The 17,663-nt window shown below is 33.2% G+C and overlaps 1 protein-coding gene across 1 annotated transcript in view; it reads right to left on the bottom strand.

Annotated features, from left to right (window-relative positions):
* The window catches only part of LOC145256096 (cytochrome P450 2J4-like), an 82,881-nt gene that overhangs the window by 10,865 nt on the left and 54,353 nt on the right, over window positions 1-17,663 (bottom strand). The window contains exons 5-7 of the mRNA XM_080114682.1: window positions 16,233-16,369; window positions 12,679-12,775; window positions 2,677-2,883 (exon numbers count right to left, since the gene is read on the bottom strand). Coding sequence (XP_079970808.1) covers window positions 2,677-2,883; window positions 12,679-12,775; window positions 16,233-16,369 — 441 coding nt within the window. The remainder of the gene's footprint in view (window positions 1-2,676; window positions 2,884-12,678; window positions 12,776-16,232; window positions 16,370-17,663) is intronic.

Raw genomic sequence — 17,663 nt, 5'->3', positions numbered from 1 at the left:
AAATATTAATATTTAGCTAATCTACAATAAAGCGATTGACAGATTGATTAGGAAAATATTAATATTCAGCTAATCTACAATAAAGCGATTGACAGATTGATTAGGAAAATATTAATATTTAGCTAATCTACAATAAAGCGATTGACAGATTGATTTGGAAAATATTAATATTTAGCTAATCTACAATAAAGCGATTGACAGATTGATTCGGAAAATATTGATATTTAGCTAATCTACAATAAGCGATTGACAGATTGATTAGGAAAATATTAATATTTAGTTAATCTAAACTAAAGGGATTGACAGATTGATTAGGAAAATATTAATATTTAGCTAATCTACAATAAAGCGTTTGACAGATTGATTAGGAAAATTTTGATATTTAGCTAATCTACAATAAAGCGATTGGCAGATTGATTAGGAAAATATTGATATTCAGCTAATCTACAATAAACGATTGACAGATTGATTAGGAAATATAGATATTTAGCTACTCTACAATAAAGCGATTGACAGATTGATTAGAAAAATATTGATATTTAGCTAATCTACAATAAAGCGATTGACAGATTGATTAGGAAAATATTAATATTTAACTAATATACAATAAACCGATTGACAGATTTATTAGGAAAATATTAATATTTGGCTAATCTACAATAAAGCGATTGACAGATTGATTAGGAAAATATTAATAATTAGCTAATCTACAATAAAGCGATTGACAGATTTATTAGGAAAATATTAATATTTGGCTAATCTACAATAAAGCGATTGACAGATTGATAAGGAAAATATTAATATTTAGCTAATCTACAATAAAGCGATTGACAGATTGATTAGGAAAATATTAATATTTAGCTAATATACAATAAAGCGATTTACGGATTGATTAGGAAAATATTAATAATTAGCTAATCTACAATAAAGCGATTAACTGATTAATTAGGAAAATATTAATATTTAGCTAATATACAATAAAGCGATTGACAGATTGATTAGGAAAATATTAATATTTAGCTAATCTACAATAAAGCGATTGACAGGTTGATTAGGAAAATATTAATATTTAGCTAATCTACAATAAAGCGATTGACAGATTGATTAGGAAAGTATTGATATTTTGCTAATCTACAATAAAGCGATTGACAGATTGATTGGGAAAATATTGATATTTAGCTAATCTACAATAAAGCGATTGACAGATTGATTAGGAAAATATTAATATTTAGCTAATCTACAATAGGCGACTGGCAGATTGATTAGGAAAATATTAATATTTAGCTAATCTACAATAAAGCGATTGAAATATTGATTAGGAAAATATTAATATTTAGCTAATCTACAATAAAGCGATTGACGGATTGATTAGGAAAATATTAATATTTAGCTAATCTACAATAAAGTGATTGACAGATTGATTAGGAAAATTTTGATATTTAGCACATCTACAATAAACCGATTGACGGATTGATTAGGAAAATTTTAATACTTAGCTAATATACAATAAAGCGATTGACAGATTGATTAGGAAAATATTGATATTTAGCTAATCTACAATAAAGCGACTGGCAGATTGATTAGGACAATTTTAATATTTAGCTAATCTACAATAAAGCGATTGACATATTGATTAGGAAAATATTAATATTTAGCTAATCTACAATAAAGCGATTGACAGATTAATTAGGAAAATATTAATATTTAGCTAATCTACAATAAAGCGATTGACAGATTGATTAGGAAAATATTGATATTCAGCTAATCTACAATAAAGCGACTGGCAGATTGATTAGGAAAATATTGATATTTAGCTAATCTTCAATAAAGCGATTTACAGATTGATTAGGAAAATATTAATAAAAAATTATTTTATATACATTCTGTAAATTACCTTTCCTAGGAAGGCATAATTATTTCATATGTGTAATAGTCGTCCTAGGGTAGGTACAATATTCTTTTGCTCGAAATAGCAAATGATACATACACATTAAAAATCACTCTCTCCTAAGAATAACAATTATATTAAAATCAACTTCAATTTTCTCATTGTTTATATAGTCTCGAGCAACGTCGGGTAGCCCAGCTAGTCTATAATATAAATCTCACCTGTCCATTTAAATGCATGCATGTATGTATGTATGTATGTATGTATGTATGTATGTGTGCCTAAACTTTCGAGAAAGGGACAGATTTTCACTAGATCGGTATTATTTTGAAGCGCGACCCTTCGTACAACAAACATAAAAAAATATGGTAAAAAACATTAATTTCTTCAATCTTAACTAGGCACTTTTCTACAGAGAGGGGCGGTGTTTTCGCTGACATTTTTTGCAAGACCTCGCATAAAGGCGTTATTTCGACCGCTCGTGACGTCACAACCACGGTAGGTGCATCTGTAAGACCTTTTTTTTTTCATCTCTTTCTTCTGACACATTACGGGTTCGAACCTGCTTACTACTCCTATTTTTCTTCTTTTTTTGGGGGCGATCGAAATTTTCAACCAAACATCCGGACAACGCCGGGCACCTAGGCTAGTTCTTTATAAATAATTTAAAAACTTACAATGCTCCAACATTTTTCCAGTTCATATAACCCTAGGAATTCATTTTGTATTTACAGATGATATTTTATTAATATTTTAATTTAGTACCTTTAAATCTAAATATTTCTTACCTAATGAGAAAGGTAAAAAAGCATCATTTTGTTTCAGCTTCCCTTCCTCGTCTAACCATCGATCCGGATCAAACTCCGTTGGGTTCTTCCAGTATTTGGGATCCTTGTGAGCAGCGTCGATCAGAAACTGAAGAATCGTCCCTTTGGGAATATCATAAGGCCCGAGGGTCATGTCTTGTTCGGCCACGTGCGGGATTGTGGCCGGAACTATATTGAGATTTAAGCAGAAATAAAAAATGAATGTCATCTTCAAAAAAGTAAGCGTGAATAATAATTTTTTAATCTGGAATTAAATGGGACGAAACAAACAAAACTAAAATAGAAAATAAACGCTACTTATAATAGAAATAAGATGAATACATGGAGCATAATTTTTACATACATAATTAAATAGTCTCATTATTACTGAAAAATGAAAACATTGGCAGCAAAATATACATTGAACAAAAAAGACTAATGTTATGTTTTAATCATTATATTTTAATTATTTTGAAATGTGTTAAATCTGAATGTTTGGTAATTAACAATAACAGATAATAATCTAATATTTGTCTATAGATCGATATTACTATTAATCGATGATTTATGGCAAACGTTGAGTAGAAAGTGTAATTTGCTTTACTATTGATGGGGCACCCTGCCGGGGGTCAACCAATATTTCAAACTTTCCAAACCGAGAGATCTCTTTTTTAACATTCTTACCGTTAATTTATGTGCACGTTTCTGTATTTTAAAATCACAATGCTGTGAAAATGTTGGCATAGAAGCTTCACAAGAGAAAAAGTTCCCTTTTTTAATTCTAATTAGTTTCTTTTAGCTGAAAATGCCGGATTTATCGGATGCCAGATACTAACCCGCTGCCTCATACGTTCCAACTGAGAAATACTGTAAACTAGCAGTAAATGTGTACCGGAATTGCCCGGTGGAAGTATTCCCCCCCCGTAAGCAAAAACAATTAAACTACGGTTGTTATTGGGAGCCACTGCCTGCCCATAAAATACCGGGCACTGGGGTTCGTGGGCAAAATGAATGTACCCTGCCGAAGTAACAACGTTAGTATCTATACACCTATTCTTTATGTGGAGATTAGATTATTTGATGTGGTTATTTTGTGCTTTTACCTAACGTGTCAAATAAACGTAGGGTAGTGTGGCCTATTAGATAGCAAGTGTTACCGGCCGCTTGTAAGCTATAATGAAAATAAAAGAATGAAATAATACTTAATTATATTCCAGTGCATTTATTCCGGAGAAAACATTATGCCACGAGGAAGAAACAACCAAAAACCACTGCGACTGATCTAAACAATGATTCTCGTAACCTTTAAATTCTTCCTTTTCATCTTGTCGTAATTTTTCCGGCGATTACCATCGAATACAAGCTTAATTTTCAAAGTAAAAAATAATTTAAGGTAATATTTGTGACGAGCATGCACAGAAGCACACAGGAATCGGGTCTGCCTGTGGCGAAAAGCGAAGCCAGGACCTTTCGATTGCAAATCAAAAATTTACCAGTGAACTACATCCATTCTACCTAGAGCGACGAATGAGTTTCGCCAAACGGCTATATAAAAAAACAAGCCAATAGTTCAATCGGCGGCAGTTGAAAGGGTAGTCGCAAAAGACTGATAGAACAGGCCGAGTGGCCGGGGTGTGGTGTCTGCTCTGACGCTGCACCCAAGTTAAATTGTTCTTAGTCAATAGACGGGAGGAACCTTTCTATACTGAGACACTTTTATTTTTGCCCTCTGGCAGAGTGCCCCGTTTTGGGGGAACTGATTTTCTCCCACATTAAACACGACTTTGTATCGCAGTTTATTTTCTTGGAGAAACAAATAAATAACGAGCTGAAAAGATTGCTTTGCGTTCGCGTTCGCGTTGTTGCGTGTCATAGCAACGGTATTATTCGGGATCGTGTCGTGTCGTCTGACAGTGTTGTTGCGGATCGTGTTGTGTTGATCGACGGTGTTGTTCGGGATCGTGTCGTGTTGATCAACGGTGTTGTTCGTGATCGTACCGTGTTGGTCGACGGTGTTTTCGGCATCGTCACATATCAAATCGACGGTATTGTTCGGGATCGTGTCGTGTCGATCACCCGTGTGGTTCGGGATTTTGTCGTGTCGAATCGACGGTATTCTTCGGGCTCGTCTCGTGCCGAATCGTTGCAAGTGTTTGGGATTGCGTGGACGAACTTGTGCAAGTCCGTTCTGCCACGTGTTATGTAAATATATTTACATATTTATATTTCTTCTTTTTTGCTGTTTTCTCTTCCCTCGTGAAGCAACAGTATTGTTCATGACTGTAATAGTCGCAAATCAATGTGTAATGATAACGTTCAAATAAATAGAACACATCCATTTTTTGCCACTACCCGTTAGTAATGTATATACGATTTTTTTCGATGTATTTTTCTGATGCAAAAATTAAGCGTGTAATTCCATATAAATATATAATAAGCACCGTAGTAATTTGCGAACTATTGAAAAGGAAAAATCTAAATATAGTGGCAGCATAAACATTAGGAGTGGCAAAAAAGTGGATGTTCACTGCAGTAGAACGTTATAATTCCAAATTTAAGTCTGGAAGCTCTGATAATCCCTGATAAATTCGCGAATAAGTTAAGAATAAAACAGCAAATGGTAGGGGAAGCATTATGCAGGTCCAAAAATAGGGGAGCTTTGTGTCCAAGCAATAATAAACTGCATAATTAGTTGAATAAAGGCTAAAAGGTAAAATTATGTAAATTGGTAGGGTAATCCCATGCTTGTATTACGAAATATTTTGTATAAAAAAAGCAAAGAAAATGAACGGATGGGGTGTTTTGTTGTGCTTTTCGATGGCAGCGGAGGAGAGTGTTCTAGTAGATAGTGTGTTTTAAACGTTCTTAAATAAAGCATACTCTAAACATTTGTGAAAGACAGCAAGTAAACTGAAATGAAAAAGGAATAAAGGGAACGGAATATCAGCCTGTATTACGAAATGGGTCCAAGGGTAAATAAAAACGCGATCGCAAGGGCTGTGCACTTTTTGTTGTTGTTCTCCCAATGACGACGATGAAGAAGAAGAAGAAGAAGAAGAAGAAGAAGAAGAATTTTTTATAGTGTATGGCGTGTTTTAAGCTTTGTACAGGTAAGCAACTAAACTGGTTATTTAATGTGCGTTTAATTATTTTCTCTTGTTTGTATTTTTTGATCTTACATGATTGAAATGACTTATGCATTAAATAAACTTGACGCCGGGCAAAATGATATGTTCTTAGTGACGTCATATTTTCCTATTAGTAACCGTAAAGTAAAGAACTTGATTCTGGAATATGAGAATTATCAGAGCTCAGCCAATCAGAATGGACTGACTTTGGTGAGCAATTTTATGAAATTGGAAAGATTTTGTTAGATCTATGTATGTATGTGCTAGTTACGGTTGGTGTAATCACGGAACCCGTTTACGTGAAGAATTTCTCCCGATGACTACTGTTAGCAGTGGCAGGACAAAAATTAAGAGAAAAAAATATGAACTCTTTCCTCTAACAATGTTGCGATTGTGCTGGTGTTACTGGTAGGATGTCATGTAGTCAGCTATTCACATGACTTAGTGTGTCTGAAATTGTGTTCGAGACTACACAAGATAATGGCTCTTAGCCTAGCTGTATTGAATTTGTGTGTGGCGTCTATTGTTGCAAACCTACAATATTTTTGTCTAGAGGGAAATTTCTGCGGCTGCTTTATAAAGATATTCTAACCATCCATTTAAATGCAAATGTTTGAATCACATTTGCACTTGATTCAACATGTATATTTTCCAAATAGTCTTGTTAATTCATTTCTGTGTGTTTAGTTTCCTCCATAATTACTGAAACGATGGCGATATTCGGATATTTTAATGTCGTGCATAAGGACTTGGTATTTCGTTATCGTTTCCCTCCCAGGTCTGTTTTACCCATATCAGTGGGAGAGTAACTTCTAATGAAGTGTTTTACTGCTCCTTGTCCCATATCACTATCTTACTTTTAATAGCTCCGTTTTCAAGGTACGTGGCTGTAGGAATTGCGTAATTATAGTGGATGGTGTATGACTTATTCTTAATTGTTCTTATTTACACATTCTATTGTGCTGCCTTGTAAAATAGCAAGACCTTACAGTTGGATGTCAAGTAGCTCATATCCTCTAATTATATATGGTAGAACCTGCACTTGTTTTGTAGGATGAGACAAATCATCATTTTAAAAGCGTTGTTCATCTAGCCTAGATCTTGACAAACCTTTATAATCCTCTCCTAATGTTGTGTCTGTATCAATAACAACACGAACGCAGAAAGTAAAGGTAAAACAAATATATTAAGACGAAAATAAAATACATATTTACAAAGGTGCAGTTGTACTGCAGTTCCAAAATTGTCCGGCAGAGGGCGTGTTAAAGTCTTTCATGGAGCAACCGGCACATGCGTCTTGCCTATCCGGCGTTCGAACACGGCTCCCCGGTCTTGCTGACTTGATACCTTTATCTATATCTGGTTCACCCACGTATGCTAATGAGTGGGCGTCTCCACAACACCTAATCATAGTCGAGCGATTCTGTTGATATTAATTTTGACCAGTCCATAGAACTTTCTTATGTATATAGTTCTAGGTGAATTAATTCAGAATTTATGTGGCACGTTGCTGGTTCTTCTATTCTTCTAGGTTTTTTTTTTTGCAATCTAAAATCTTTGTCTATTTTGTGTTTATTTTGGGCTATATTCGTAACAAACCTGTTTTTTTTGTTTCGTTCTCATTTGTAATACAGTCTTGTCCAAATTGTTCAGACCGTTTATTGGTGAAAAGCGGTAGTCTGTTTCTTATTGCGTTATGTGTATGTTGATCGTTGGTTTGTTAATATCTCACCAGATGCTCATAATATTGACACTGTGTTGTTTTCGGCACCATTGTTTTCTATATTTCATAGTTCGTACACTGTCAACATTTCAGAGTTTAATCTTTAGTATGTTTCTGTCCCTTTGTTCCCAGACAGCAATTTTAAAGATGTATGTTGTGACAAGGCAAAGCTAGTTGGTTAATAGCATTTGCCTTGTTTTGGTATGAAAGCGTTATTTGATTGAGTTTCTTTACTCGGTGTATATATTCATTGCTATTCATCTTGTCATGCTAAACTACATACTTCTCTTCAATGCGCATGGATTTTTTATTTTCCTGCTCTTCTAGGTCAATGATGTCAGTATTTTCAGCAAGCTGTATGTTTTTAGCATTAAGAATTGATTATATTATGTTCTAAATTGAATTTAAAAGATTCTTAGTGCTGTAATATTTTAAGTTTATATTTTATTGGTTATATTTTTACTAGAATATCTTGTCTGTTCTTTTCCAGTTTTAACAACGTGTCCTTACTTTTCCATGTTTACGCTTAACCGTATTACTTTTAATGCTCGAATGTCTCTATTGTAATCCATAATTTTTCCAAGCTTCCAATAAATTCACTTGTTCTTTGTTTAATTTCATTTTTATTTTTTTGCCCCATAAAAACATATGTAATAACAATTTACAGACATCATCTGCTTTCAATAAAATTCTCCAATTATCTCCCTTTCATGCTTCTATTCTCTCTGTTTCCTTTGTTACTTTTCCTTCCGTGACAGCAGTGAAATAGTAGCAACAGTAGTCGCTGAAGCGACGTGGTTGTTATGGAAAACCAGTCATAAAAAGCGTCGCTTACCTCCTTACATATTTGTACGATTTTGAACACCAGAAAATTCATCATAACCTTTGTTTTATTGAACGAAAATTGAATTTTTTTCACAATATAGCTGAGAACGTGATCTATAAACTGTAATAATTGTTAACCATATATTCAAACGCGGTAGTGTTTGAATCATGTCATTTTCAACCAGGCCGGTGAAGAGCTTGTAGGTCGTAGTAAGACAACAGATTATTCTGTACTTAGATGGGCGATGTGTTTAACTCGTTTTCGATATGCCGGTGTGGCCTAATCACTTCTCAATAATTTAGTGAAGCAACTGCCATAATGGCTACAAAATGCTATTATTTGCTGGAGCCACAAATCCTGTATGTTATCGATGCCAAATCATTTGCAGTTCATAAACCCATTTAGCTTTTGTTTATTATTGCAGCTGCTTTCTCTTGCGCTGATATTTCTGATTTGCTTTCGTTGCTCTTAGCAACATCTAACATCCATTTGCCATTTTATTTAAGGTCTCGCAGTCTAAAAAATAGGCCTCCAATGATCCTCTTGCTGTTTAGTTTCCGGTTGCTTTACTTGTATTGTTGTGTGCTTTATAAACCTTCGATGAAATAGTAGTGCACTTTGTTTAAACCGTTTATTTTCAGTTTTCCTCCTATTATTGTCTTTTTTATTTCATCGGCAAGTGCTGGGATGCTTGCTCCAATCTTCACGCTATGTTTTTCAGCTCCAATTTGTTTGTCTAATATTCCACACTATACAGATAATGTTCTTCAGTGGTCCATGCACTCCAGGGGCGATAAGAAATTCTTTGATCCGAAACGATTTCTTTCTGCAAAGGTTTAGCTGATTTAAAAGCTTTTGTTTTCAGCGTGGTGTTTTGTTTTCAGCAATGTATAGTTATGATGCACAAGAGACCCTGTTCAGCTACACGATGGTTGTCTTATATTGGGCAAGTCTTTTGGTGGTTCTCGTAGTTTGAACTTTTAGCGATAAAGGTTATTCTTGTAACCCATCATCTGGACCCCATTAGTAGTCTCGCATTGCTTTTTGTCTAAAGTTAACCACTCATCATCTGGTTCCGACAATTTCTGAAGTAGTGGTACTGATGCAGGTGTTGGTAGTAGTCCAGTTCCTGGTATCAGGTTGTTGCCTACATTCCCGCGGTTTCATAAAAACATTTTGTTCTAAAACATGTATAGATATTTGGCAAGGTGTTATAAAACATTAGAAAGCAGTATTCTGTTCCACAAGATAATGGACATCGATATTTGCTCATGTAATAGTTTTTTCGTTTTTCAGAACCGTCAAATAGATTGTCAAGTAGATAAAAACATCACATTTTTGACACCTCCTTCTTTTTGTATTTAATTACGGTCAAAAACCGAGTGTAGTGATCAAGGATATTTGTGCCCTATATGGAGAAAACAGTATAGCTTAGAGTAATGTTCGAGATTGGTTTACCAGATTGGAACATGTTATTTCCACCTCAATGACAGTCCTTGTTCCGAAAAAATAATCAAGATAGACGAAGACCAACTCAGGGTTCTTTTGAAGGAATATGGCCATCAAACATGAAGAGAATTGGGTGAAAAGTTGAAGTATGATTTTGCAACAATTTCAGGCCACCTTTAGTCGATGGGATTTACAAAAAAACTTGGAGATTGTATCCCACACGAACTTACTTTTATTGTAAAAACTCTTTCATTTAAAAAAGAAATGCGGGAACTTATGCTCCAACCTAATAGTCGCTGAGAGGTTATGTTTGGGGATAAAATACTTCTTTAGAGCAGAAGTGGAAACATATACGCACATAGTCTATTTTTTGTTTGGCATGTATTAATCGAACATGTTCCATAAACTTGTTACTTTTTGAAACTCGCTTTAGACTCTTGTTTCCATATAGTTTTCTTTTCCATTAGAGTTTCATTTTGAATGAAAGTAATATCGTCTTCACATTACGTGTCAATTTTCATTTCCAGTAAAAATGTTGAAAATTCCAAGGTACTAGTTTTCCTCTAAAGATGACCAATTCCACCAGAATTTAGAATATACTACCTCCGATAAAAATGGAAAATTGTGTCCCGTAGAAGCGTAAATATCTAAACAATAATTCTAGCTTATTACTATTTTCACCTACAACTACTATTCCTACTTCTTCTAATACTATTTATTATAATAACAACAACAATAATAATGATGATGATGATGATGATGATAATAATAATAATAATAATAATAATAATAATTAACAGACCCCATGGAAATTCCACATAATGAGAAATATATTTAATCAACAATTATGTTTTTATAGAGCTATTTTTCTGGATAGCAAAAATTAGTGTTACAACAAGAAAATCAATAACTCACAGCAGATATGAGTTTATTTACATTTCTATGAAAACAGTGCCGAATGTATATAAATATATATATAAGATTAAATTTATCTATTATTTAGCAATTAATGCTATAGATATATAATTATTAACTTAGCCTTTGTGCACGAAAATGTACATAACATAAAATAAAGACAATAATTTTTGACTTCAATTCTTATGGCGTATTTACTTCTTATACAGAGAAAGGGCTGCCAGAGGTGTCCCATGCTTCGAACAGCTATAAAATTATGCAACAATTTTTTCATCGACCTTAGCAGTATATTTCATGTAAATATTCCATTTCCAACCTGAAGTCCAGGAGTGACAACATTTTATGGTTAAACGTTCAAAGGTCCAGACAAAAAAGAATTTAGAATAAGTTTTTTAGATATATACTCCGTGAATTACATAAAATCACTTATTGAAAATATCGTAAAATCACGAGTTTGACAAGAGGCACATAAAAATGTAGGACGTTACATTGCTAAAAACCTCATGGTAATACTCAAGGATAAGAAATGCCAATAAGTAAAATGCAACAAAATATTAAAAATAAGTCATGATGTTTCTCTCATCGAAATGTCATATACATGTATGTATATAATGTAAGTAAAGAATTTAGATCTTTATGTAAGTAAAGAATTTAGATCAATTCAATCAGATTACGCCAGATTATTCTTTCAAATGTATAATGATGCATATGTAGCAGTGGTAGCAATTATATACGATGACAAGAGAAGCAGTGACAGCTCGCGATTTATAACTTTGAATCTGTGTTTTGTTGATACGCCTGGCGCTGATTAGTGCAATTATTTTACTTCACTTCTGACTTACCTAATTAGAAAAGCTGCTAGAAGTGTTATTACACAACACTTCTATTTTCAGGACAGAAGACGCAAGCGAACTGATTAATCATGCTGCACTTCTTCCAACATAAATCCTCTTTCCTCGGATATAACAAAAACCTCCATTGTGTATACAGCCTCAGGGTTCAATAATAAGCATCATAGACTCCACATCGATACTATAGCCGCACACATGGATGACTATAACACGCCTTTTCGTCCATATTCGTGGACTTATTCTGTTTCTTACACTGTTCTTTTCCATTCATCTTTTATTAAGACGTAAACTAGAATGAGCTATAAAATTGGTTTTGTTTTTTATCATACAATATGTGAAAGCATGTGCAATACCTTGCTATCATCATTTGTCAACCAGACTGATAACATAGTTTCGGTGGCTTAAGACACTACTGCTACATATGGTGCCACCAGTAGCTATTAATATTGTGCCACTGAGTAGGGTATGTATAAAAATCTTGATCAACTAGAAGAAAGGAGAAAAAATAATAATACCGTCTTTTCATAATGAAGTCTTTATGATGTCGGTAAACTGTTAAGTTTAATGTATTTGGTCAGTGAACTTCAAATTTGTGACCGTTGCAATCGGTACGTATAAACTTGTCGAAGAAAAAAAAATACTATTGAACGTGCGAATAGACACGTGATAAAAGTTTTTTAAACGTTATTTCCCTTGAATAAGATGTTTGGAGTTTTGAGTTAACTCCCTTTGTAGTTGTCTAATTTGGTTAATTGACGCGACGTCTTTTCAAAAAAGGGGAACACAAAACCGCCATTTGATGAGTGCGTTTTTACTCTTTTGAAAAATATATTAAATCACGTGACTTCCAGTCTTTGACCGTTGAAATAAGCTGCTTGCGATGTTTAAAAAAACCCCAGAAAATAAATAAATAAATAAAATAAATTAAAAAATAAATAAAAATAACTATTTAACGTTTTTTAAACCAAGTAACGGTTATTATTGATTTTTTTAAATAATATTAATTATCACAATATTATAATGAGACCGTGTTCTGTTATGCCGTTACAACTCGAATGAAAAACACCTTCATAATCTTTACTATTTACTTACTAGTGGTAGCAATTCTTTGTACTTCATAGATAGTTGCACAAACGTAAGGCATTGTTTGTCTATCTCCCATATTCACCATTCGATTCATTTCGGTCACCTGAAAAATTTAAATTAATTATGACAACGTAAACATCCATAAGATACATTATCTCTCTGTTTTATAACAGTTTTCTAAATATAAAATACTACTCTCTCGCTAATCTTAATTTATGTTAACTAAAAGCGTATGGCTTAACTATTGTCATTATGTACACTCTATAATTCAATACGGTCACCTGAAAACTAAAACTTATCGTAGAAATAACAGAGAGAAATAAGGAACAATAATCTAATCTGAGCATTTAGCGAAGAAAATACATTTTAAAAGCATTCAACAAGACGTGGCATCCTGGTTTTCTACATAAACGTTTACTTTATGATATTTGGGTTAAAGTTCTTGACATTGTAGAGGTCTTGTATCTTTGATCGAAGCTTGTGCGAAACTCTTGATGGGGTATCTTCATTTTTTTTCTTATCAACGCTGGTGTTCCTCAAGGCTCTATTCTTCGTCCAACACTGTTTCTACTTTGTATAAATGATCTTTCAGAGCATATTATTCAGAATATTAATAGTTATGCTGATGGCACTACATTATATTCTAGTATTACTTGCTCATCTCAGTTGAAATATGAAATTGCTGTAGAAGTTGATTTGTGTTTGGATTGTGGTAAGAAATAGCTTGTTTCAGTTAATCCTGTTAAGACTCAGCTATTGTTCCCTAATCGCAAGTAGATCCTTTTTCCCTCTGACATTTTTATGGATTGTTCTGTTCTCGATGAAAAATCGACTCTAAAACTTCTTGGTCTTTATTTTTCATAATTTTTTTGACTTTTCATATTAAATTCATTGCGCTTTCATCTTTCTCGCAAAATCTGTTCTCTCTATCGCTCTAAACACTTTCTCATCCCTTAGGCTATGCTCTCTCTCTATAAATCTACTATAGAGCAAATTTGGATTAGAAAATTTATGTCCCATTTGAAGGTTTGTGATAAATTTCAGAAACATATCTCTAATTTGATTAGCTCCACGCTTTCTTCTTCACGGCAACCTCTCTCTCCCAGACGTGATGTTTTTAATCTCAATCTTTTCTACAAATACTATTATGGTATGTATCCATCAGAATTGTCTGATCAATGTCCTGCTTCCTTGGTTCCATCCTGTTTGACTCGTTGGTGTAGAAGCCTCCATCAGCCTGTCGTTTTAATACTTCCTATTCCAGTAGCTTATTCACAAGGACTGTGAGCTGGTGAAATTATCTTCTTACTCACTGTTTCCATTCTATCTACTATCTTGGTCTTTTAAATGCTATATCCAATACTCATCTGTCTTTGTAATAATCAGCTTTCGTTCTTGTTAGATCCTTACATCGTGTGGCGTTATGCCTTGTTTAGAGAGATTTCTATAAAAAAACAAATTTGAGAAGCAATGGAGAGCCAGTTAATCTAGTTTGTTCATTAATATGATTTTAAATAGAATGTAGTATTATTACTATTTATTATAAACACATTCAATAATTATCGTCGAAAACACTTAATGTTGTTAATCATTAAATGATGAATTCTTGAAAAATATCGTAAATTCAAACACAAATTATATTAAATTTTTAAATATCAAGCAAAATCATTGAAAGATATATTAAAAAAAAACTCATAAAATTGCTTTCTAGGGAAGGTTGCGGTGGACATTACTTTTTAAGTTATTTATGTTAAATAATTATAGAAAATATGCTTTGTTTTATATCTCTGATTCAATGTAAATTTATAGTGAAATAAAATATATTTCGAAATAATTTGTCTGCCCATACATTTTTTATTAAATAAATATATATTAAAATTTATAAATCAAATAAAAACATACATTTTTAATAGCGATATATGTTATGAAAATATTATTAATAACAAACCACTTTGGCAGAACATCTCGGCTGAATTATAAAACACAGATTATATAAGTAGACTAAGAAGTTGATTTTACATATTTCATGTGGTTAATGCAGTTAAAGACTGAGAAGAGTGAAATAATATTCTTTACTGAGGATGATACATAATTATCAGATCTTCAATTTTTAACTAAACATACGAATATGGCTGCCATAATGAATTTCAGGTTCATAATTACGACAAAAACATATTGGTAAAAATGTTTATATTAATTAATTAGATTTTTAAACCGTAAAAAGCGACTGATTAGAAGATCCAATATTTTGAAACTCATAATACTTGAGATTATGACTAAATAACCCTGGATCTATTAGTTTTGAATTGTTGGAAAAAGTTTAGTTCGTGGCAGACATTTTTGATTTCGATCATGATATAATGATTTATGGTATTGTTTATCTTCAAATTAACATCTATATTCAATACGTTATCTTAAATTTCTCGGTGTACACTTTAATTCACTCACAATACTTCCATTGTTGCAAAGCATTCGCTATTTAATAACATGTATAATTTCTGTGGAGAATAAAGTAGGTCACAACCTGGATTGCCTGGTAGAAATAGTACAAATTTTCCTTATAACTAATAATTCTATATTTAATTAGTGTATACTATGGAAATTTATGTAGACGCTAGGATAGGAGTATTGATACGTATCAACCTTTCTGACTGACGTGCTTTACCATCTGTAACTAGAAGCCGTCATTAATGTTGTAACTCTTAACTTTCAAATATCATTGAACAATAAAAATTTGTCGGATAAAAACCTGCCACATTTTAAAGTTCCATTTGTGAGTACGTTTTTATCGAAAATTATTATTTAAAATGTGTTTTGGAAAGACTATTAAGTGATATAGATCTAATGACAAACACGTGTCATATTGAATGCACTATCACCAGAGATAAGTATACTACGTAACAAAGTTTCATCAGCAAGCAGTTAACACTTAAATTAGCATTCAAAATAACGAAGATCCAATAGATAATGGATAAACTGTTATTGGATAAAGTTATACGCCATGACAGAGCTTAAATGACCATGTTAGGATTAACAGAGACTATCATGATCTTTTCTATTCTTTTTCAAGATTCTCACACTACTATTTACCAACTGTTTCAGGAAATATTCGACAAAACTTCCTCTCTTCGAAAATAACTGTTTAATTGATTCGAAATAATTTCATTTACATAATGAATATTTGTCAGTTTTCACATATTAGAGATCCTCGCTTCATGACAAATTTCAGATAATGCGTGAAATTTAATTCTTAATAAAACAAGATATAAAATATATAAAATTTAATTAAATTAAAATTTGTTCCCACTTCAGTCTCGAAACAGTGTATTATCACTAAGCTATATAAAAACGCTTTATTTTCAGACAGGATAATTTTAGTTTCAGAAAGTGTATCTACAAATATTATTTCGAAGAAGCTAGAAACAGTTGCTCAGATAAATTTAACCCAACGCCTATGCAAATAGCAGACTATGAATATTGATTCACATGAAGTCGACTAGGGACCTGTGAAATCGTTGTGCACATCAAAGGAATATTCGCTTTCTTTACTCGCAACTTACTTTTGATATCTCTTCGCGACATTTAATTTGGACGTGTTGGTATTTGGTTACATAGAGGAATATCCACAGAAGAGTCGTCGCGGTGGTTTCAGATCCAGCAGTGAAAATATCGACAACCGTTCGATATATGTTCTCCTCTATAGAAAAAAATAGTGATAAGTAAAAACAATGAAGTTTGGATAGGTCATTCCAATAAATTAGAATTTATTTTACAAAAAAAAGTTTCAGATGTTCTAGAGATCAAAGCAAAAGCCCATGATAATAGTAATAGTCAGTTTCTCATTTTTTGTTATCAGACAAAGTCTACATGTGCAGCATTAGAACTTAAATAGATGCACGGTTTATCAACAATGTTTAGCATTTAATTATTGCTGGTATAGACACTAGTGCAAAATCAACTCATTTCAGTCATATAAGTCACATTAATATTGAATATTAAACAAATAAAGTATAGTTTAATTTGAATAAACACTTGAAAAGTAACCATAAATTTCTTAGTATCGTTGAGTGAATTATAACTTGTATACTTAATTTTTATGTTTAACTAAACTTGTAAAGATTGATAGATTGCATTCTAAACGTGTAAAAAGGACAGTTTTTTTTAAAAATAAAGTTTCCTTCCTATTGAAAAGCCAATGGAAGATACAATTATTCTCGATAAGAATCGTAAAAATAATATTGAACTCAACATGTGATGCGATCTGTGGCCTTCGGGGTGGATTTATCCCACATTAAAAACCGCCATTGTATCTAACTCTGCCCTCGTAGGGGAAGCAAGTAAATAGGAACATGTGATGCTACCTGTGGCCTTCGGACAAAGCTCACAGTGTAGTATCTATTCCTAGTTACCTTATTATGGTTATAGTCTGAACTGTTTTGGCGACACTTTCTTTTGTCCGAAACACCCCGACAAGCTCTTTCTCTTTTTGGGCTAGCGTACTCTCTGCAGACTCAACTTTGTCTGTCTTTCTCTGCTCTCACCACGCGAGGGGGGATATGAGCTGACAACCATGACCTTCCCGCGAGGGAGAGTCGGAGACTCTTTCTCTCTCTCTCTCTCTCTCTCTCTTTCTTTCAATTAACTCCCCACTCGTTTCCTTCGTTCTATTTTGGCGCCAAAGTCAGCTCCCTATTACAGACTCCGACTCCACCTCACCTGTTTTGGCGACATTCGAGACGGAAACCAACACCACCACTCGAAGAGAGTTTTAAATAGACACCCCCAGCCCGAGGCCATCACTAAAAATGGCCCCAACCTGGGAGCGACCACGGAAAAAGCTGCCCCAGATCTCCAAAAGGAGGAGCATAGAAACTACCCACAATCAAGCATACCGCCCGAACTAGCAGATCCTTTCAAGAACAATAAAGGGCTAAATGCTCCCAAATAGAACTACATCTCAAAGAAGGAACCATTCTCGGAAGAAACATCGA

This window comes from Euprymna scolopes, chromosome 32 (genome assembly GCF_053919585.1).
Source record: "Euprymna scolopes isolate OS-2025 chromosome 32, ASM5391958v1, whole genome shotgun sequence".
Taxonomy (NCBI): Eukaryota; Metazoa; Mollusca; class Cephalopoda; order Sepiida; family Sepiolidae; genus Euprymna; species Euprymna scolopes.
The sequence above is the reverse complement of the archived record's forward strand: the minus strand, read 5'-3'. Positions and strand labels throughout refer to the sequence as shown.